The sequence below is a fragment of the Vigna angularis genome, chromosome 4, assembly GCF_016808095.1.
Source record: "Vigna angularis cultivar LongXiaoDou No.4 chromosome 4, ASM1680809v1, whole genome shotgun sequence".
In the NCBI taxonomy this organism is placed as follows: domain Eukaryota; kingdom Viridiplantae; phylum Streptophyta; class Magnoliopsida; order Fabales; family Fabaceae; genus Vigna; species Vigna angularis.
In genome coordinates, this window is record NC_068973.1 from 17185066 (window position 1) to 17208056 (window position 22991).

At 32.5% G+C, this 22991-nt stretch overlaps 1 protein-coding gene and 1 non-coding gene across 2 annotated transcripts; both read left to right on the forward strand.

The window, feature by feature from the left end:
• Positions 1–7802: 7802 nt before the first annotated feature.
• LOC108330623 (callose synthase 5) lies at positions 7803–21981 on the forward strand. The gene is made up of 42 exons (XM_017565115.2): positions 7803–7983; positions 8202–8302; positions 10245–10366; positions 10465–10561; positions 10684–10794; positions 10881–11009; positions 11083–11175; positions 11347–11438; positions 11555–11681; positions 11811–11948; positions 12036–12112; positions 12223–12301; positions 12380–12505; positions 12590–12704; positions 12858–13192; positions 13393–13445; positions 13546–13606; positions 13693–13774; positions 13854–13903; positions 14006–14092; positions 14338–14460; positions 14541–14632; positions 14760–14847; positions 14924–15084; positions 15474–15597; positions 15701–15795; positions 15898–16015; positions 16116–16267; positions 16771–16880; positions 16963–17088; positions 17174–17242; positions 17472–17661; positions 17773–17884; positions 17966–18085; positions 18160–18275; positions 18357–18440; positions 18887–18999; positions 19130–19359; positions 19698–20495; positions 20916–20966; positions 21048–21233; positions 21527–21981. Exons 1-42 carry the CDS (start codon positions 7803–7805, stop codon positions 21761–21763), a joined length of 5751 nt encoding a protein of 1916 aa, XP_017420604.1. The 3' UTR covers positions 21764–21981.
• On the forward strand, positions 17171–17249 carry LOC128196419 (small nucleolar RNA J33). Its single transcript, XR_008248705.1, has one exon. It is a non-coding gene; the product is annotated as a small nucleolar RNA J33 (small nucleolar RNA).
• Positions 21982–22991: the final 1010 nt, after the last annotated feature.

Below are 22991 nucleotides of genomic sequence, written 5' to 3' on the forward strand. Positions count from 1 at the left end.
AAACGTGTTTAATAAGTCAAAAAGATTTAACGTAATTGAACTATTCATTTTTATTTAAAGTTTGGGGACTAAATTGAAGTTTTAGATAAGGACAAATTTAAATTTTGTGTTGAAATTCAAAAATTAAAAACATATTTAATATATTTTTTCATTGTTGGCATGTGCGAAAACGTTACTTACTGAATGAAAACTTTTTATTTATCATTCTTTTTCTTATAAAGAGATAATCAAAGATTTTTCTACTAATGATTATAAATTATAAAATTTTATATATTTGATATAATTATAGTTTTTCTGGATAGTTAATTCATATATTTACATTAATATAAATTGCAATTAAATAACTATAAAATACTTCTATAAAATACTTTTATATGGTGAATGAATTTCTTTACCGAAATTTGGAAAGTCCCTAATTTGTTCTTTATTAAGAACAAGGCCTCACTGAATAAGAGGAAGCTTATTTAATCGTGGCTTTATATTCACAATTCAGAAATCTGTACTCCATAATATATATGGTAGGTCATGCATGACTCTTTTATTTGTGATCCATTAATTTTATTCATATTTATTTTGCTAACAAAACCAAGCTGGATTCACGGAAGGGAAAATTAATATATATTTCTATTGTGGTGGGGTGAGTGAATTATATATGGATTTTTGTAAATGGTGTGGGCGAACCATTTTTGTATCTAAATTATGTTCATTCCACCAACTCCTTTTAACTACTCTTATAAACCCATAACAAATAATGAACATATATATATATATATATATATATATATATATATATATATATATATATATATATATATATATATATATATACACTATTCAGAAGGAGCTTAATGAGCATGGGCATCCATGATTACATGTGTTTCCAAATCACTTTTGTCTTTAAGTCATGGAATATTATATTATAGAATAAATACTAACTTTATGTTAAAAAAAAAAATACACGCATCATCCATACTCTTCTTTATTTTGTTTTTCTTCAAATAGTTTAACAACAATGCAAAAGGCCATTATTGGTCCTTCAAACAAAATACTTTTTCAAATCATTTTTTTAGATAATCCCCGAAATTAACCTTCCTTCTTTATCTTTGCCTTTTGCTTTCTTTTGCATAGAGAAAGAGGATTGCAATGAGTTCCCTCTTTTGCATTTTTCCCAAAAAGTGAGGTGTGGTCGTCATATAGGGTGGTATATATCACCTTATCTCGTGACAACTAGAAATGATTGACATTGGATTTTGATATATATAAATATAAATTTGTGGAGTTATATTAATGAGAGAATAAGAATAAAAATATAAGATAACGGGAGCAGAAAGAAGAAATGAAAAAAAAAAAGGAAGATAGCTCATAAATAAAATTGTGTCAAACTCCTAAAAGTCCTAATAGTAAAATTGAGTCATTAAGACATGCAATCTTTTAATATCTATTTTGTTTGAGAAATTTAGCTTTTTCAAAAAGAGATGTTATTTTATGACTAGTGATGTCGAATTTATGTTTGTTTCTCCTTTTGAATGAATATACGCTAAGGAATCATTTTTGTAATTCAAAATACTTTGCACGCAGAAGTTCAACATTTTGCATTGTGCACCTTTTGGCAAAATCCCATAGCGTGTATCATATTTCTCACGTTCGATTCTCTTTCCCACGAACAAAAAGGAAGTATGATTGAAATTGAAAAGACTTCCAATGGACCCATCACATTATTCACACAATGCTATTTCTCTGCCCATTTTACCTTTTTAGTATTCGTAGTCATTAAATTTACATTTTACAACAACTTATTCTTTTTTAACTCTAAATTTAACTCTATTCTATAAAACTAATTTATAAAACGAGATACCATTTTAAATTAGCTTTATCTTTAATCAAGATAGGACTTTCCTTTTATGCTAATATTTTTTAATAATAGATCAAAGCTTCACCTTTTTAGTGTTAAAATTTGTCTTCTTAAATACCGATATATTTTTTTTCTATGATGAAATTTACCTCTGAAAAATCAGCATATAGATGTTCTCACTTTAAAGAAGCTAGGTTATATTTATCGGTCTGATGGCAAAATTGCAGAGAAGCCCAATCCTTAAAACGGACTGGAAAGCACACTTTATGATAAGCTCAACAGTGGCCCAAAACGTTTAAACACAAATCGAATATAAACCATTAACACAAATCGAATATAAACCATTAACACAAATCAAATATAAATCATTCTAAAGCAACACCATCACCATCACGAGAACTCCAAAAGAATGCAGCACCTACAACACAACACACATTAAAAACACGTTAAAAAACGTAGAAAAATCGATTTCTACGAAGGAAAATTGATTCCCTGGACACCAAAATTGATTCCATGCATTTCATAAGCGCCCAGAATCGATTCTAAAGCAAATCTGTTATGAGAATTTATTATCTGGACAATGAATCCATTCTAGAATCAATTTTTCCTTCACCGAAATCGATTCCCTTGTGCCACAACCCATTTCTCCTTCACCGAAACTGCGTGGAAGCATTTCTCCACACCATAACCCAATAATATGTGCTCATAATCATTATCTCACCAATACAATTGTTGTAATAAGAAAGTAAAAGCACACCTACAGAATGAAAGCAAAAATAAAAACAGAACTTAAATTTAATGTAGTTCAATACTTCAATATCTATTTTCATGAATACTTAATAAAAGTATTATTATTCAACATAGTTTTTTTTATTGAAAAAATTACAAACTTTCCTATAATTTTTAGCAAAAAATTACAAACTTTCTTATACAATGACAAAAATTATAAACGGTGTCAATTTTTTTACAAAAATTACAAATAATCTTATATAATTTTTCTAACAAAAACTTCAATTTATCTCCTATACAATTCAGACACAACTATTTTATTGAATTGTGGTGACAACTCTAAAAACAACTATTTGTTTTTATAGTATTTTTTTTATGTTCCTTTCTTCATATTATTTATTTTGGAATTTTGTTGAATACTCATTCAAGAACCAACATATCTTCCTTTATCATCACATGTTTTGAAATAAGATCTCACACATTATTGATATATATGTTCAAACTGCTCCTTCCAGTAATGATTTGTATGAACTCATTAATGGTGACAAATTTTCCTCGTTATCATTCCTCAATTATTTGCACATTAGACTTGTTATTGACAACTTCTACATTGTCACTAACAACTTAATGATACTCAAGGTGGAATCCATCACCAACACCACTTTAGGCAAGCTAGACCCACCTACACATGCATCAACAAAGTCATTACATAAAAAAGAATCATCAAGACTTGTTAAAACTAAAAGAGTTCAAGGCCAAAAATTGAGGTTGAATTAACCTGGTTAAAACAATAGTCAATTAAAGATTTATGAAAACTTTTGTTTAATCTTGATTGACCAAAAAGAATTCAAGAACACATTATTACTAAACACACAAATTCTAACCGATTGAAACAAACAAACATCTAGCTAAAATTTTGACAGAATACTTGGTTATTTTTGCAAAGCAAGTTGTGACAAACACAACCAATTTATTTTATCAAAGAATTATCAAAATTATTTTAGAATGACAAATTAATTGGTTATACACTCAAGTCATGCAATTTCAACTTATTAAATTTCTTGATACAAAGATAAAGAACTTATAATTGATAAAAACAAGAATAATAATAACAATAAATTTTTATATTGGTTCACTCATAAGAGCTACATCCAGTTTAGCCAAAGAAACCTGGTCTTAGCTTTCCACTATATTTAGAAATTACAAGAGTTCTTTACATACAATTTCTTGAAACACAAACAACCATAAACTTCTTGAAACACTTATAAAAAGAGGCATACCTAATAATAAGACACACTCTTGCAAACTGGGAATCACACTACGAAACAACACACAACACACATGATTAACAAAACTTGGATGATTAGCTTTATTGAACCTACCAAAAATAAGAATTACAAGTATTTAGTGGTAAGAATCCTTCTAAGGCTTAGAGAAAAACAAGAAAGAGGTTTTAGAAATCCTTCTTCTACTTTCCTTTCTTAGCCTTATCTTAAGTTGATGCTCCTTTGAATGAATTTCCCTAAATAGGTTTCCATCATCTTGGCTTTGAGTATTTTGAGTTTCATTCGAGTCAAATTGTACCTGTAATGATTAATCGAGAGGTTCAAGCCTTTCATCCCAATCATTCTCCTCTGTTCGTGGGCTTCTAATGACCCAACAAGTTCATCCATTATGAGAACTGACAAGTCCTTCGATTCCTCAATGGTGCACACGATACTTTCAAAATCTTTTGTGAGTGATCTAGAGATTTTCCCAACAACCTGACTAGGTGACATTTGTTCTCCATTCCTGCCGAGTTGGTTGGCCACCTTCTCCACTCGAGTTATGTGCTTGGTTTCCTGCTCTTTAGGCCCCATCTTCAGTTGTTCAAACTCTCTTCTGAGAGCTTGTATTTGGACTTGTTTGATGCGGTTGTGACCTTTATTATGCAGCCTTCAATATCTCCCAAGCTTCCTTTGCTGATGTGACATTCACTATTTTTGAATCCCATCTCATCTATTACATTGTAGAGAAAATACAATGTTGACCCATCTCTTGCACGTGTTTTCTTCAATGCGGTCATCTGTGCCACCATTTGATTTTGGTCTTCATTGAGTTCATTGTACCTGTCTTCCACCATATCCCAAATGTCTTGGGATCTTAATAACACATTCATTTGTAGGCACCAATTATCATAATTGGTTTTTTTTTTCGTGAGTTGTGGCACTCATTCTGTTGACTACCTTTGTCATCTCTCTCACAAAACACTCAAGCTCTCATTGTTTCCCTCATGTTATTTGTCTTTCCTTTATTTTTTTTCTCTTTCTCGATACTTAGAGCATCAAGCTTTGATACCACATTGTAGAAAAAAGAAACTTGACACACACTATAATATATAATACTCTTCAATTCATTGTGGTAATTTTCATTGAATCTTGATACCCTTTAAATAAGTGCAAATAGGGCCTTGTACAAATAATAAAAACTAAAAATAAAAATATAAACGACTCAAAATAAAAACAACTACTTAATTTATCTCTATCTTATAAAAAAATAATAATACTACACCTAAATAAATGGAAAATCAAAACTACATATCCCTATTTTATCTTTATCAAAAAACTAAATATTACTAGATCCAAACTAATAAAATAAGATTCAAACAAAATTATTAATATATCCCTAAAATTTAAGTTTATTCTAACAGAAATAACTTTTGTCAAACACATTCCCACTCGTCTTCAAATCATAGATGCTTTTACTAAACCTATATTTGGGGGATCTTTTATTGACTCGTACTAAAGTTAGGGTTAATGCTATACATCCACCACCTTAAATTTAAAGGAGCATGTTAAGCAAAGTAGTTAACGTATATGTTATCATGCTTGCATGCATGACTCTATTTATTTTCTGCTCTCTTTTGTTTTCATTTCACCAATACACAATATCTTTCTATTGTTCACATCTTGGACTAACAATATAATTAAAAAAATTATTTTTGTTTCTATCATGTCCAATAGTTCCAATGTCGAATCCAAAAATAGTTTGAATACTCCTTCTTCCTTTCACTCTAAAATATCTTTTAAGGACAAAATCGTGTGACGAAACACATACTCCAAAGGAGATAATACCTTGAATGAAGGGTAATTGATCTAACGATGTCACTTGGTAAAGACAAAATTGTGATGAAACACAAGTTCCAAGGTAGACAATATTTCATATGAGTGGTGACCCTAATGATATCACTCAAACTTGGGACTAAAACATTGCCACCCACAATAGCGTCGATAACGAGTTTCTAAGACGAATCATCGTTTAAGAGTCGATGCCAAAGATAGTTAAATACTTCAATGTCACTCGTTGAACTTGGAATCAAAACAATGACACTTAGACGAATCATGAATCCCTAAAACCCTTTATTAGGAATAAATAATTTTAAATCCCAATTTAAGTAAACATTTTTTAATTTCTAAGGATAAAATCAAATTGTTTTTATCATCTTATTTTCTTAATAATCAAGTTAATTACTTAAAATATTAAAGGAATTATGATTTATATAAAGATTTAAAACTCTCTTTAACAAGGAATTATAGTTGATCAGGTAATAGTGAAATAAAAAAAAAACAAAATATATTATTTATAAATTGTGATTTACTATGAGACCTTTTTTTTCGCTTTTACAAGGTAAGATTTAAGTCAAGGAACTCAACTATCACTGACAATTTGATGAAGTAGCAAGGAAAAATAGCATAAAAATAAGAAACCGAAAGTGTATAGTCAAACATTTTTAATACTTAAAACTGACCTTTACACACACACATATTATATATATATATATATATATATATATATATATATATATATATATATATATATATATATATATATATATATATATATATATATATATATATATAATAAAATAATAAAAAAAATTATTTATTAACGTGATTTATTATGAGATTATTGTAGTTACAAACTAAATCCAACATCCTGACTCCATTGTTAATTTTATTTATTGCACATATATTATTTGTCTAAAATGTTGAAGTTTTGGGAAAACTTTTGATAAATTAATGATAATGGTAATTATGCAAGATGGTGAGGAAAGTCTCTTAAGAAAAATATAAGGAAAAAATATTTAATATTATGTATGTATTAAGATTTGGTAAAGTTGAATCTGTATATTTTGAAAACACGAGATTTCTATACAAAGTCAGGAATGTCAAATACGAGTTATTACTTATTATACTTTTTTCTAAATCCTTTCACTTTAGTAAAAATAAAAATGTAAGGAACTTCCAACAAAATATAGCTCTCCATATTTTTTATCATCTTGGTTGGAGCAGTCTTACTAGGCATTTGTTCTTTGTAATACAGTCGATGAGGAAATATCATTAACTATAAAGATTGATGCTTTTTTTAACAACAGTAATTATACACTTTTTTTTATCCATTTAATACTGTTTCTCATTATCATCTATTTTTTTTCTTTAAAAGTATAAAAGTTAGCTTGTGTTAAAATAATTTTATCTGTATAAAGATTTCAAACAACAGGCAAATAATGTCAAATAACAATTTTTTTTTCGCTCTTATGTATCCATCTGTATATGAACAGAGGCCAATAGTAATTGATAATTTATGTAAATTAAATGAACTGGACACAGCGGTTTATGGAGTGAAAAAGTTACAGTAGAGCCATGATAACTGCCATCCCAATAGTAGTCAAGGTAGTTTCAAATGTTTGATAGTTAGGTTTCTCCCTTTGCTGTGTATCAATCATCTTTCTAAAAATTTTACTTCCTTAACAGAAATGCATTACATCAAGGTGTGATATTTGTGAGTGTAATGACATTATTCGCTAGATAGCAGGATTCCGCTATACCCTCGGTAGTATAAAAGAGAAATTCAAACTCTCATATTCATTTTGTGTTGCTTCCGTAAAACCTGTTCTTCCAATCATTTCCTTTCTCCCACTGCCACGTGTCATCTCCTTCTTCCTCTCTCCTATCTCCTATCTCCTCTCTCCTTTTCCTTCATCACCAGCATCCGGCTTCAGCTTCATCTGAAACCTCCTTTCTCCTCTATTCCCAGGTTTTCGTCACCACTGCACTTCAATTTCTTCTCATTTTATACGCTTTATTATTTTTTTTTATGATTAATCGGTTAATTTTGTTCACGTGATATTGTAACAGAGGAGAAAGAGGTAAAGTAGGGAACGTCGAGGTGGTGGGCAACGATGCCCGGTCTGGATGGGGCACCGTACACTCTGACGCGGCGCCCGTCGAGGAGTGGCGCCACGACGTTCTCCACAGAGGTTTTCGACAATGAGGTTGTTCCGTCTGCTCTCGCTTCCATTTCTCCGATTCTCCGAGTCGCCAATGAGATCGAAAGCGAACGCCCTAGGGTTGCTTATCTATGTATGTTGTCGTCAATGTTGCTTAGCTTTCTAGTATTTGACACGGTTTTGCCTGAAAGAGTTGTGCAGCAATTCATACATCGATAATTTTTGCCTATCTCCTTGATAATTTACTACATCGATAATATATATTGTTTTATTTAGTAGCAAATTTGTTGTAACGAAAATCTTATAGAAAATTGTCTTAATCGCCGAAATTGGTTTGTTGGTTGTTGTAAGGTCGGTTCTATGCTTTCGAGAAGGCGCACCGGTTGGATCAGAGCTCCAGCGGACGTGGTGTGAGGCAGTTTAAGACGCTGCTGTTGCAGCGATTGGAGAGGGTACGTAACTAAATCTTTTCCCTCGCATGTCTCAAACTATCACGTCAAAAAATATATGGCGTCATTTTTAAAACTAAAAGTTTAGGGTTATTGAAGAAACAGTATTACTTTTTTCTGAAACAATAGTAGTCATACCTAAAACATAAGAAATTATATTCTAAGGATTTTCCGCAACCTATATTTTAAGGCGCATGCCTCCATTGCAGTATAAACCATTGCAAATAATAATTTTATTATAATAATTACCTTATCTGTAATAAACTCTTTCTTTATTATTCTGAAATTCGCATCGTATTCCTATTAATAAAATATAACACCATAAATAAATTTAGAAGGAAAAATTAAAATTATTTTAAATTTAAAAAAAACTAAAGAAGAAAACTTTTGTAAACTAACTTATGTATACTCTAAGTTTAATTAAATTATAAATAAACATATTTCATTCTTTTTCTTATTTTTCTCTCTTAAAAATCATTGATATCCCAAACATATATTTTTCACTTATCTCACACAATATGAGAGATTCACTTATAACAAACCAAAGAGTTATAGAAACAATAGTTTTACTTTTACAAGATCATCATATATAGGTTGGTGAAATAAATTTATTGTTTAAGACATTTTATTGTAAAAAAATATTGAAATTACTTATATAAATATAATTATTTGTCTAAAAATATGTCTTAAATATAATAATATACTTTGAACGGGAAAAACTAATATTTTAAAGATATACCAAATTTGGTTATTCACTTAATTTAACACCCTCCGTATTGAAGTAAATTGTATAGAATGCTTAAATCTATATCTGCCATTGTAAGACTTACAAAATTAAGATGCTTATTTGAGTAACCATATGCATGGACTGTAGATGTTCTAGGTTATTTAAACTATCAACTATTATAAAATCAATTTAAGTATTATTTTTAAAGTATTTATTATGAAATATAATTGGTTTATCTCACATACTTAACTAGTTACATTAAATTTTTATATTACTAATATACTTAGATTAAAATTAATAGTAAATAGCTAAAAAAATTTGATGATCAAATACATGCATGTCATGCTACCAAAATTGACTTGTGTCTCTTTGCTTGTTTCAAAGTTTAATTCTTGTATCTTAGTGATGTCCACATTATTGCAGTTACTAAAACAAGAATGTATTTATGTTGCATAATCAATTATTACTTATTTCTTTTTAAAGTGAATAATAATAATAATAATAATAATAATATTATTATTATTATTATATTATTATTATTATTATTATTATTATTATTATTGTTATTATTATTATTATTATTATTATTATTATTATCGTGGTAATTTCTCATTTAACGTGGTAGTTTGAGTATTTTTCATACTTTTAAAATGGGTTGGGATAAAATCAAAGTCATTATTGTTTATCATTATTATTCTTTTATATGACAAACAAATAAATATATTTTAAAATTAAATTAGAAGTATTGATAATTTTTTATTTTGTTTTATCGTGAACTTTATTAACGAGACATTTTCATTTCTAATTAAAAGCGTTTACTTATTTATTAATAATATAAATCACAACTCATCCGTTTTTTATTTAAATTATTAGTACTAGTATGAGCATTATGTGTTTCTAAAAATAGAATTATGAAATTCTATAAGTGAACTAAGCACAGGATAACTGTAAATAATAATAATAATAATAATAATAATAATAAATAATAATAAATAATAATAATAAGAATAAGAATAATAATAAGAATAAGAATAATAATAATAAATTATTATTATTATTATTATTATTATTATTATTATTATTATTATTATTATTATTATTATTATTATTATTATTATTATTATTATTATTATTTTCTCCTTTGTTAAAAGGGAGATAGAAAGAGTTGCATTTTGGTTCTCCTACTCGAGCTTCTCTCACATGATTTCTTGACTCTAGGACAATGCACACAGTCTTGCCCTTCGAGTTAAGAAGACAGATGCAAGGGAAATCCAGGCTTATTATCAGCAATACTATGAGCATTATGTCAGAGCTCTTGACCAAGGAGAACGGGCAGACAGGTAAACTACACGCTCTTTAAGCTTTATGTTTCGTTAAGGACACCTCCTTCATGCTTAACATTACTCTGTATCTCCCCCTTTTTTATTTTCAACATTAGAGCACAGCTCGGGAAAGCTTACCAGACCGCCGGGGTGCTTTTTGAAGTTCTTTGTGCCGTTAACAAGACCGAGAAGGTCGAAGAAGTAGCTCCTGAGGTCTGTCTTGATTAATATGTACAGTACATTTTCATTTTCATTTTTATCTTGTGACAAACGTAGCTTGCCGTATAAGTTTTGCTGGAAGGGTGTAAATGACAGCAGTATTTTTGTGCATTCAGATCATTGCTGCTGCAAGAGATGTCCAGGAAAAGACGGAGATATATGCACCTTTCAACATTCTTCCGTTGGACTCAGCAGGGGCTTCTCAGCCTATCATGCAGCTTGAAGAGGTATCCCTTCTGCCGCGATTGATGTTTAGAGTTAGTATTTTGTTTAGCTTTGTACCAAACTCTGTGGTTATCTTTCTGCGTTTTAGATTAAGGCAGCTGTTTCGGCGTTCTTGAATATTCATGGCCTGAATTGGCCTACTTTATTTGAGCAACAAAGGCAGAGAAATGGTGATTTGGATCTGCTTGAGTGGCTTAGAGCCATGTTTGGATTCCAGGTATGATATGATTTAATTCTTCTTTTTTATTGCCCCCGCAATTTGTTAATCTTTTTGGTTTATTTTTGTTCAGAGGGACAACGTCAGGAACCAGAGAGAGCATTTAATTCTACTTCTTGCTAATGCTCACATAAGGCTAAACCCCAAACCTGAGACCCTTAACAAGGTATGTAACTGTATGTCGCCTCTTCTTGTACTTAGCAAATCATTTATAAGTTTAATAGAGATAAACCAGAAATACAGAGAACTCCCATCAAAATTATATATAGGATAGCCAGCTCTGCTCTTGAGCCTTAGCTAAATTTCACTGTATTTGGATTTTCTTAAACAACTGCAGCTTGATGATCGCGCCATTGATGCAGTGATGAATAAACTGTTTAAGAATTACAAAACGTGGTGCAAATTTTTGGGACGAAGACATAGCTTACGGTAAGATATAACAATTTCTCCTTTACCAAACAATTTTCCTACCTTTTCCTATCATATTTTTAATAATAAATCTGAAAATATTTATGCTAAAGTGTCTATGGTATTCTTTCATGCAGATACCCTCAAGGTCGTCAAGAGATACAACAAAGGAAGTTACTTTATATGGGCTTGTATCTTCTCATATGGGGTGAAGCATCCAATGTTCGCTTCATGCCAGAATGTCTTTGCTACATATTTCATAATGTGGGTACATATTTTTCAAGTGTTACAATATCTTTTGCCAGAATGTGTTTGCTGATGAATTGTAACGTTTTTATTTTATTTGTTAGTTATTTTTCTGCACGTACTAATAATAGTTAACTACAACTTCAGATGGCGTATGAACTTCATGGTTTATTGGCTGGAAATGTCAGCATTGTTACTGGTGAAAACATCAAACCTTCTTATGGTGGTGGTGATGAGGCATTCTTGCGCAAGGTTATAACTCCTATATACCGAGTAATAGAAAAGGTATGGTTTTTCAGATACTGGATCGTCAACTTACTTGAGATGCTTTTTCTTCTCGGTGATAAGTTACTACCATGCTAATCAACACAGGAAGCTAAGAAGAGCAGACATGGAGCAGCCCCTCACTCAGCCTGGTGCAACTATGATGACCTAAATGAATATTTCTGGTTCGTTTGCCTTTTAGTTTTTAGTTCTTATTCAAACTGACTTCCTTTCGCATCTTTCATGTTTCAGTTATTGCCTTTGTTGTTTTAACTTTGGCTGCATTTGGTTTCAGGTCACCTGATTGCTTTTCTCTGGGATGGCCCATGCGTGATGATGGTGAATTTTTTAGATCAACATTTAATATGACACAGGTATTTAGTCTCTTAGGAGTCACTTGCCTGAATACAAGATATTTATTTAGTCCAATACTTATATGAATTTTATATCAGGGAAGAAAGGGTGTTCAAAAAACATCTGGAAGAACTGGCAAAACAAATTTTGTTGAGACCCGATCATTCTGGAACATCTTCCGCAGCTTTGATCGTCTTTGGACCTTCTATCTTCTAGTTTTGCAGGTATTTGTTTTGAACAGAAGAAATGATTATGTCATCATGTCCCATGATTGTTGCTCTGAAAAGATCATAACATTCTTATTGCAGATGATGTTCATTATTGCCTGGGAAGGGATTTCATTATTGGATATCTTTCAGAAAGAGGTCTTATATAAGCTCTCTAGCATATTCATTACAGCAGCCGTTCTACGCTTACTTCAAAGTATGATACATTGATTCAGGTTTCTCTGTATAATTTATCATACTGTTAACCAGAACCAATAGTTTCAGTATTTTTTATTTTTTTTTCTGGTTTTTGTTTAAGCTAGTAGTTGAAGAAGTGACATCGCATTTGTTCATTTTTATTTTTATTTAGGTATCTTGGACCTGGCTTTGAACTTTCCAGGCTATCATCGTTGGAGATTCACTGATGTCCTACGAAGTTGTCTCAAAGTCGTTGTTAGCCTTTTCTGGGTTATTGCTCTTCCACTCTTCTATGTGCATTCCTTCAAGGATGCCCCTAACTTTATGAAGGATATGCTTTCTTTTCTTCATAGTATAAAGGGGATTCCACCATTGTATATGTTTGCAGTTGCAGTTTATCTGCTTCCAAATTTACTAGCAGCTGTTCTCTTTCTTTTTCCAATGCTTAGGCGTTGGATTGAAAACTCAGACTGGCACATAGTTAGATTTCTCTTATGGTGGTCACAGGTACTTTTGTCTTCTCATTTAACTAATTCTCTTCATTATAAATTGAAATTATTATAGTGGTGTGATTCTTGTTTCAGTGCAATTTGTTGTTTCAATGTTGAAATTAATGCATATACCGACCTGATTATAGAAATCAGTTGGAAGCAATTTTTTTGAATCATTGACTAAATTTCTAACATAAATTGATAACCATCATGCAGCCAAGAATATATGTGGGAAGAGGAATGCATGAGAGTCAATTTTCTCTTCTAAAGTGAGTTTCGCAGAATACTATGTTATCCAAGTTACTTAAGGTTTGTGCTCCTATAATTAATTCGAAATTTTTTCATCATCTATTTCTTTTAAAATTTCAGATACACTCTTTTTTGGGTGATTCTTTTGGCTGCTAAATTTTCATTCAGCTTTTTTATAGAGGTAATTATTAAAATGGTTGTAGTTGTTATTTTCTTAATAACGTCTTGTGAATTTGTTGAGCCTCTTTATAACTGTTCTTTCTTCAGATCAAACCTCTGGTTCAGCCAACTAAGGACATAATGAGTATTCGGCATGTTGATTATGCCTGGCATGAATTTTTCCCTGAAGGTAGTTTTCTTCACATATTTTATGAGACCATAGCAACTTCATGTTAAATTTATTGATCTAGTATTTGTCGTCTACGCAGCTCAAAATAACTATGGTGCAGTTATTGCTCTATGGGCCCCTGTACTTATGGTGCGTATGCTATATTTCGTGGTTATACTCACGTATATCAATCTTTTCGTTTGTTTGGGATAAATTTCAATGTAAACATCTCAGGTTACATTTTGAATGCAGGTTTATTTCATGGACACTCAAATTTGGTATTCCATCTTTTCAACTATTTGCGGTGGTGTTATTGGAGCCTTTGATCGTCTAGGAGAGGTTACTGTCAATATATCTTATTTATATATCTGGAGAGAAGTTGCAAATTAGCTATTTTATTGGCTTTCTTTACTTTTGAAAAACATGTATGCATAAAAAAAACTATAAAGTAAATACACTTGAATCTCCCTTTTCATTCTATGGAAGACTTGACATTGGAAAAGTCACGGAATAAAATACATATAGTACTTCAAAGCACAATGTTTTACCGACCAGTTAATGCTGATATCAATTTGCTTACACAGATACGCACTCTGACCATGCTGAGATCGCGGTTCCAATCATTACCTGGTGCATTCAACGCATACTTGGTTCCTACTGACAAGAAGCAGAAGAAGAAATTTTCTTTATCGAAGCGATTTGACGAGGTTTCTATCATATTTTCACTTTGGTGCTAACTACAGTAAACTAAATATAACTATTTATCTCCACTTATGTTTTTGTATAGATTTCTGCAAGCAGAAGGAGTGAAGCAGCTAAATTTGCTCAGTTATGGAATGAAGTTATCTGTAGTTTCCGTGAGGAAGATATCATAAGTGATAGGAAAGGCCATAGAACAAACTCTTTAGTTACCTTTTTTTGTCCTAAATCATATCTTCTATTCTTTCTCCTTATGTTGATTTGTGACTTATCACCTACTAAGGACTAAACTATGTTTGTATCACTCCAGGGAGATGGATCTTTTGATGGTTCCATACTCATCAGATCCAAGCTTGAAAACAATTCAGTGGCCACCTTTTCTGCTTGCAAGCAAGGTCTGTGTAATTCAATTTTTAATATACTTGTGTTACTTAGCAGTCAGTATAATTGGCTCACTGTCTACATTTGCAGATTCCTATAGCACTGGACATGGCAGCTCAATTTCGAGGAAAGGACTTCGATCTTTGGAAGCGCATATGTGCAGATGAATATATGAAGTGTGCTGTAATTGAATGCTATGAATCATTTAAAAACATCCTGCATGCTTTGATAGTAGGAGAAGCTGAAACGAGGTAGCTTTCAGTATCTATCCCTATAGATGTTTGTCCATTTTCGTTTACAGTTCATACAAGAAGCATTATCAATGTAAGATTATAACTAATCCGAACCATGTTTTTTCTTTTTTTTGTGTAGCAAAACTGTGATCCAGTTTCATTAGCATTCTATCAAGCTTTCTTTTCCCAAGCTTTTTTTTGTGAAGACTATAAATTTGGCTCTTACTGTTTCTAATTCACGAAAGCAATTAGTCTTGTTTGACGTCCATATACTTTTCATTTATTTATCTATTTATATTTGATCTGTCTGTCTGGGTAACTGACTCGAGATAAATGAATGAACATATGGTTCACTCCATTAAAATGTGTGTCATTATCATTAGGCTTAATTCTTTGTGATGGAACAGGACAATCTCTGTCATCATTAAGGAAGTTGAAAACAGCATCTATAAGAATACACTTCTCACAAATTTCCGAATGGGGTTTTTGCCTTCCCTTTGTAAGAAGTTTGTGGAGCTTGTGGAAATCTTGGTGAGTTGAATAAAGAAAACTAATCATACATAACCTTTGTTGTCTTAAAGGGTTTCTTGTAACTATCTTGTTTATATGCTTACTTATCCTTTTCTGGTTACAGAAAGATGCAGATGCATCTAAACAAGGTACAGTGGTGGTCTTATTGCAAGACATGTTAGAAGTTTTTATACGTGATATGGTCGTAAATGAGAACAGGTTGGTTAACTTGACTGCACTGAATTTGGAATATAATAATTCGTATATGTTTCTTCCATTAATAACAATAATGTGTGTTTTTCATATTGTGATGTTCATCAGTGAATTGGCAGAACTTTACCATAGTAGTAAGGATACTGGACGCCAACTTTTTGCCGGTACAGATGCAAAACCAGCTGTATTATTCCCTCCTGTAGTTACAGCACAATGGGACGAACAGGTAATAATGTATTATTATTATTATCATTATCGTTTACAGTTTCCGTTATTAGTAAATTTTCAGATACTTCTGTGACTTACAAATAATTTTCGATTTTCAGATTAGACGTCTTTATTTACTTTTGACGGTGAAGGAATCTGCCATTGAGGTTCCAACAAATCTTGAAGCACGCAGAAGGATTGCATTCTTCACCAATTCATTGTTCATGGATATGCCACGTGCTCCACGAGTCCGAAAAATGCTATCCTTCAGGTTAGTTGAAGACTGGATTTGGTGAAATGCTTGAGTGCAGAACCACTCAGCAGCATGAGTATTTCTAATAATTTTAAAATGAGTTGCATTTAAGGGGAAAAAAAATGTAACTCCCTAGGAAAATAATAAGTCACTATCGGTCTATTCATCTATATAGACATTAGTTCCCTTGAAATAGAATCCATTGCCAATAAGGTCTGATGCTTGGTTTTTGTATAGAACTTGTGGCCATTAAGATGTATGCAAATGTCATGTCATGTATAATAAATTGCAGAAACATCATCCTTTCTGCTAACTTTCATATTGAATATTTAAATCCTTCCAGAGTTTAGAGAATATGTGATCATCAGGGTTAATCTCGTAATTCTTATTACACAAATTATCTTTCCCAGGTTTATGGAATATTTTACTTGTAAAGCAATTTGGAATGCATTGGTGTTGAATCGGATGTGTTCCGAAGTTGTTTTGAGCTTATAAATAGCATTTTGCTTTTTTATTTGCAGTGTCTTAACTCCATACTACAGTGAAGAGACTGTCTACTCGAAGAATGATCTTGAGGTTGAAAATGAAGATGGCGTGTCAATCATATATTACCTGCAAAAGATCTACCCTGGTGCGTAACAACTATCACTATATATCTTGACTGTAATTTGCTAGTAGCGAAAGGACTGGCTAAATTGTACTTATCTTACCAGATGAGTGGAACAACTTCATGGAACGTCTTGGTTGTAAGAAAGATAGTGAGATATGGGAGAAAGATGAACACATATTACAGCTACGTCACTGGGCCTCGTTACGAGGACAAACTCTTAGCAGGACAGGTGACTGTGACTTCTACCCTCTTCATCCCCACAAACAGGATTTGGTGATTAACATTTTCCCTCTTGTACGTGTTCATTAATGCAGTTAGGGGAATGATGTACTACCGGCGGGCTATTAAGCTTCAGGCTTTTCTTGATATGGCAAATGAAAAGGGTAAATGTGATTCTTCTATTCTTAGCTATTTAGCTTAGTCTAGTTGCTTGCTACTGTGGCAATGACATGCTAGTGTTCTATAGGTTTTTCAAATCCAGGGCCAGGGTTTATGCATAACAATCACTTATATGAAATTTATTACTTACCATATTCTTCATGGTGATAGACAAAATAGTAGTTACCTACAAAGAATAGATGATTCTATGGTTTTATGTTATCTTGTGGGCAGAGATACTTGATGGCTATAAAGCTGTTACTGTCCCGTCCGAGGAAGATAGAAGGAGCCATAGGTCCTTATATGCTAGTTTAGAGGCCGTTGCAGACATGAAATTTACATACGTCGCAACCTGTCAGAACTATGGGAATCAGAAGCGTAATGGAGATCGCCGTGCGACAGACATTCTGAATTTGATGGTTAAGTATGTTCTCCAATTCATGAACTGAACTTAGTTCAAATGCAATTCATATTTGCCTTTGGCTTCTGAAGTCCGCTTGATTTAAGAATATAATATCGAGTTCTTCATTTGTAGCAATCCCTCACTTCGTGTGGCTTATATTGATGAAGTTGAAGAAAGAGAGGGAGGGAGAGTTCAGAAAGTTTATTACTCTGTACTAATCAAAGCTGTGGACAATCTTGACCAAGTAAATGCATAACGATTCAGGATGTAATTTAATTAATTTGTGGTTAACATAGAAATGAAGGTTTTATTATTTTTTCTGAAGGAAATATTTCGAATAAAACTACCGGGTCCAGCAAAGATAGGGGAAGGGAAGCCTGAAAATCAAAATCATGCCATCATTTTTACAAGAGGCGAAGCTCTTCAGACTATTGACATGAACCAGGTAAAAATTATAAACATTTTGTAAGTGAAAAACGTTGTAAACTTTGACCTGTCGATACGGTGCAAATTTCTTAGGATAATTACTTGGAAGAAGCTTTAAAAATGCGCAATCTTTTGGAAGAGTTTAATGAAGATCATGGGGTGCGACGACCTACAATATTAGGTGTACGTGAACACATCTTTACTGGCAGGTCTGATGAATTTTATTCGCATACAGTGAGCATTCTGTCATGTTAAGTTACCATATTGCTTAATTTTATCACCTGCTACAGTGTCTCTTCCTTGGCTTGGTTTATGTCAAATCAAGAAACAAGCTTTGTCACAATTGGTCAAAGAGTTCTTGCAAGACCACTGAAGTAAGTTTCTCTCTAGTGATTTAATGAAATGGTTGAGTTGTAAGTACCTGTTTAACTTCTAGGAATAAATCAGGAACCTCCTGCAGAACAATTGGCTAAAACATTATCCCACCCAAGTTAAAACAGTGATTTTATTTTCTGCTGACCCAAAAAAGAAAACAACAGTGATTTTATTTAGAAGGGAACTACAAGTAATATAAATGTTTACTTTCAAGTTAAGTATTATTCAAATGATACTTTTATGAGTTTTGCTTATTTCTTTCTTCTCCCCTCTATTTTGCTCTTGTTGTTTGAGTGTCATAGCCCCATGTTTCAATTTTCGAAGACAATAATTAGTGAACTCTCAAATTTTACTTTGGCCTATATTCTGCTATTGTTGCAAGACAATTATTAGAATGAACGCGGAGGATAATTTTGTGGCTTATACTAGATTTCTTCAATTCTAGGGTGCGATTCCACTACGGTCATCCAGATGTTTTTGATAGAATTTTCCACATAACTCGAGGAGGATTTAGCAAGGCTTCTTGTGGAATCAATTTGAGCGAGGATATTTTTGCTGGTACCCTTCTTGAAACATCTTTCTTTGTACTGAGATTTGATATTTCCTTTTCGGCATGATATATTTTTTTGGGTACATTGCATCATGTGCTTTTTTTGGAACGCTTCATCATATGCGTTTGCCTGTGCAGGATTCAACTCCATACTAAGACGCGGAAATATCACTCATCATGAATACATCCAATGCGGAAAGGGTAGAGATGTTGGGCTCAATCAAATCTCACTTTTTGAAGCAAAAGTGGCTTGTGGTAACGGAGAACAGACATTAAGCAGAGATATCTACAGACTGGGACATCGTTTTGACTTTTTCCGCATGCTATCATGCTATTTCACGACCATTGGATTTTATATAAGTTCAATGGTAATGGCTAATGCATTTAGGTTATTACATAAACAGTACTTGCTTTTGACATTAAAATTAAACTAACACTAACTTTGTATTTAAAAACAAATAAATTCTAATATCATTAATGCATGCGCAAATTAATCTCTTATCACACGAACACCAAACCATTTGTGTGCTTCCCCCAAAATGAAAACCTGACAGAGTATTGTTACAGTTAGAACTGACAATTCGTAATTTAAGGGAAGCTATTTAATTTGTCTTAGCTATATATCTATTTAAATGTCTTTGTATTTCCTTTTCTCCATTTTGCAATTCTGCATATGCAAGTAAATCTTTCTTTTTTTTATTCGTAGATTGTGGTCCTCACATGTTATGCATTCCTATATGGAAAACTATACCTGTCTTTGAGTGGATTTGAGGCTGAAATAGTAAAGTTGGCCAAGAGAAGGGGAAATGAACCGCTAAAGGCAGCATTAGCTTCCCAGTCCCTTGTTCAAATAGGAATCGTAATGACTTTGCCCATGTTCATGGAAATTGGACTAGAGAGAGGGTTCAGAACTGCTATAGGGGATCTCATAATAATGCAGTTGCAGCTAGCACCTGTTTTCTTCACTTTCTCCCTAGGGACAAAGCTGCACTATTTTGGGCGCACTCTTCTGCATGGAGGGGCAAAGTATAGAGCAACTGGCCGTGGTTTTGTTGTTCGCCATGAGAAATTTGCTGAAAATTACAGGATGTACTCTAGAAGTCACTTTGTTAAAGGGATTGAGCTCGCAATTTTACTCATATGTTATTGGATTTATGGATCAGCCGCACCAGATTCAACAACATTTGGCCTTCTGTCGTGGTCAATGTGGTTTTTGGTCTGCTCATTCTTGTTTTCACCTTTCCTTTTCAATCCATCAGGGTTTGAATGGCAGAAGATAGTTGAGGACTGGGATGATTGGCAAAAGTGGATAAGTATTCGAGGTGGTATTGGTGTTCCTTCAAACAAGAGTTGGGAGTCATGGTGGAATGAAGAACAGGAACATCTGCAGAACACTGGGTTTCTGGGGCGGATATGTGAGATTATTCTTGACCTGCGTTTCTTTGTCTATCAATATGGAATTGTGTATCATCTCAATGTAGCCAGAGGTGACAAGAGCATCTTGGTAATTATGCTTGCTAATTTGATTTCGTTTTATGTTTTCATGTCTGGAACCACACAACAGGGTTTAACTTATTTATCACCAATGTCTATACTACTAACTCCGGTAATTGAGGGTGAGTGAAGTGTTGTTAACTGGGATGAGACAAAGTAATATTGGGTAATGAACTACAAAAAACTAGCTAAACATTCTATTCTATGTAGGACTTCAAACTATTCATAATACTCAAATTCTTATCACAATCCCTTAAATATAGAAGAATTTAGCCCTCTTCTAAATACCATGACATTACAGATCACTATCTCCTCTCCCCTCTGCCAAAAACAATAAAATAAAATAATATTAGAAATGACTATATATATATATATATATATATATGGATAGAGAGAGAGACAAGTTTTCTGACTTAAATTTTCTCTTCAGGTTTATGCTTTGTCCTGGATAGTGATGGTAGCTGTCATGATTATTCTTAAGGTTGGTATCATGAGATAAAAAAAAGTTCTTTCTGCAAGTTCTTTATAATGATCTTATTAATTTGTGACAATTGAACTGCAGATTGTGTCCATGGGTAGAAAGCAGTTCAGCGCAGACTTCCAGTTGATGTTTCGTCTTGTCAAATTGTTTCTGTTCATGGGAGCCATTGTTGTTCTAAGTTTAATGTTTACTCTGCTAAGTCTTACAGTTGGAGACATATTTGCGAGCCTCCTAGCCTTTTTGCCAACAGCATGGGCACTTATTCAGGTTCGTGCTTAGAGGTCTTAGCCTCTTACTTCGGTTCTTGTCTTATTTTATCATGTGAAATATACATAAAACATAAATATGTGTCCCATACACATTTGACCATATGTTGGAACCTTGGAAAATTTGTCTAGGTGCCTGTTTAGTAAATATGTCTGACTTGAATATTATGGTTCACTCATCATGGCAGAGTCTAACTCGATTAACTGTTATACTCTTAAATATTATATTACAAGTGAGGTATAAGAAGAAAAAAGTTAGTGTAAAGTCGGTTCTTTCTGATTGGTGTTATGCAGATAGCACAAGCATGCAGACCATTCGTGAAGGGCATTGGAATGTGGGGGTCTGTGAAAGCTTTAGCAAGAGGCTACGAATACTTGATGGGAGTGGTTATTTTTGCTCCGGTGGCCATATTGGCATGGTTCCCATTTGTTTCAGAATTCCAAACTAGGCTGCTGTTCAACCAAGCATTCAGCCGAGGGCTTCAAATCCAGCGCATTCTGGCCGGCGGCAAGAAGGATAAGAAGAACTGATAACCCTTTAGCTCTTTGTTACAATCGCAGGCACACTAGGACAGACTTTTATGGAATATATACTTGCGTATGTACTTTCTGCATACATCAGTACAGTATACTATCAAATTCCTAAATCTGGCTCTGCATCTTTGTTAGTGGATACGTCCGGATAAAATATTTGTATGTACGGATAACAAAACTATATCCAAATTCCATACTACTCAAATTGTGTTGAACTGCCCTTGATTTTACTCCCATCTATCTCTCTAGTAAGATGTTAAACTTATTCTTATATTACAAATTAAAATAGTCACGCTCCGTCTCCATACATTCAAATATTACTTTCACATTGAAAATAAATGTATCATCTTAAGCTAACTTTATCCTTAAATTTTCGATATTTTTACTAATTATATCACAATTTAACTTTTTTACTTGTGAAGGATAAGTTACCCACGTCCAATTTGATATCAATAATGACATTATCTGCAATTAAGTAACATTGAATGCATATTTATTAATTTCACTCACTTTTCTTACTCAAAGGTCTGACTACTTCCCTGAATGTACACTTCATTTTCATTATTGTTCATGGAATCAAATGTTCTAAATTTTCTTTAAGATTTTGAAATATATAATATAATTTAAGTTGATTTTCTCGAAGGAAGCATTTATTATATTCAATTTTTAATATTTTGTATATACAAATTAAGTTGGAGTTTAGGGATTTAAAATTTTAAAACTGCAAAAAATACAAATTTAAGTACCGAAAATGATAAAGATGAAAACAAAATCAATCAAAAAAATATTATACTATATACGTAGTCAAATATCCTTTGACCCTGTCAATTCCGACCTTAATATGATTGACTAACCAAACACAAACTCGATATCTCATATCAGATACTTAATACCAGGTATCTTGTGACCAATAGAGGTCACATGTCGATTGTTAAATACCTTGTAAAGGTAAAGCTACCTACCGAAAACTAAGGATTGCATCTTAAAGGAGTAAGTTCAACATATCATATATTAAATATCGATGGTAGACATCGAGTACCGTGCTCCCTCAACCAAACACTAAATGTCATCCATCGATGGACGCGCTCCTCATTAGAGTCGGGTGTTGCTTACCAAGACTTATTCCTGCTTATTGAAGACATCAACATAGTATATAACTTAGCCAAAACTAGGGATGACAATTTTACCCGCGGGCACGGGTATCCACGGGTAAAATCCGCAGCGG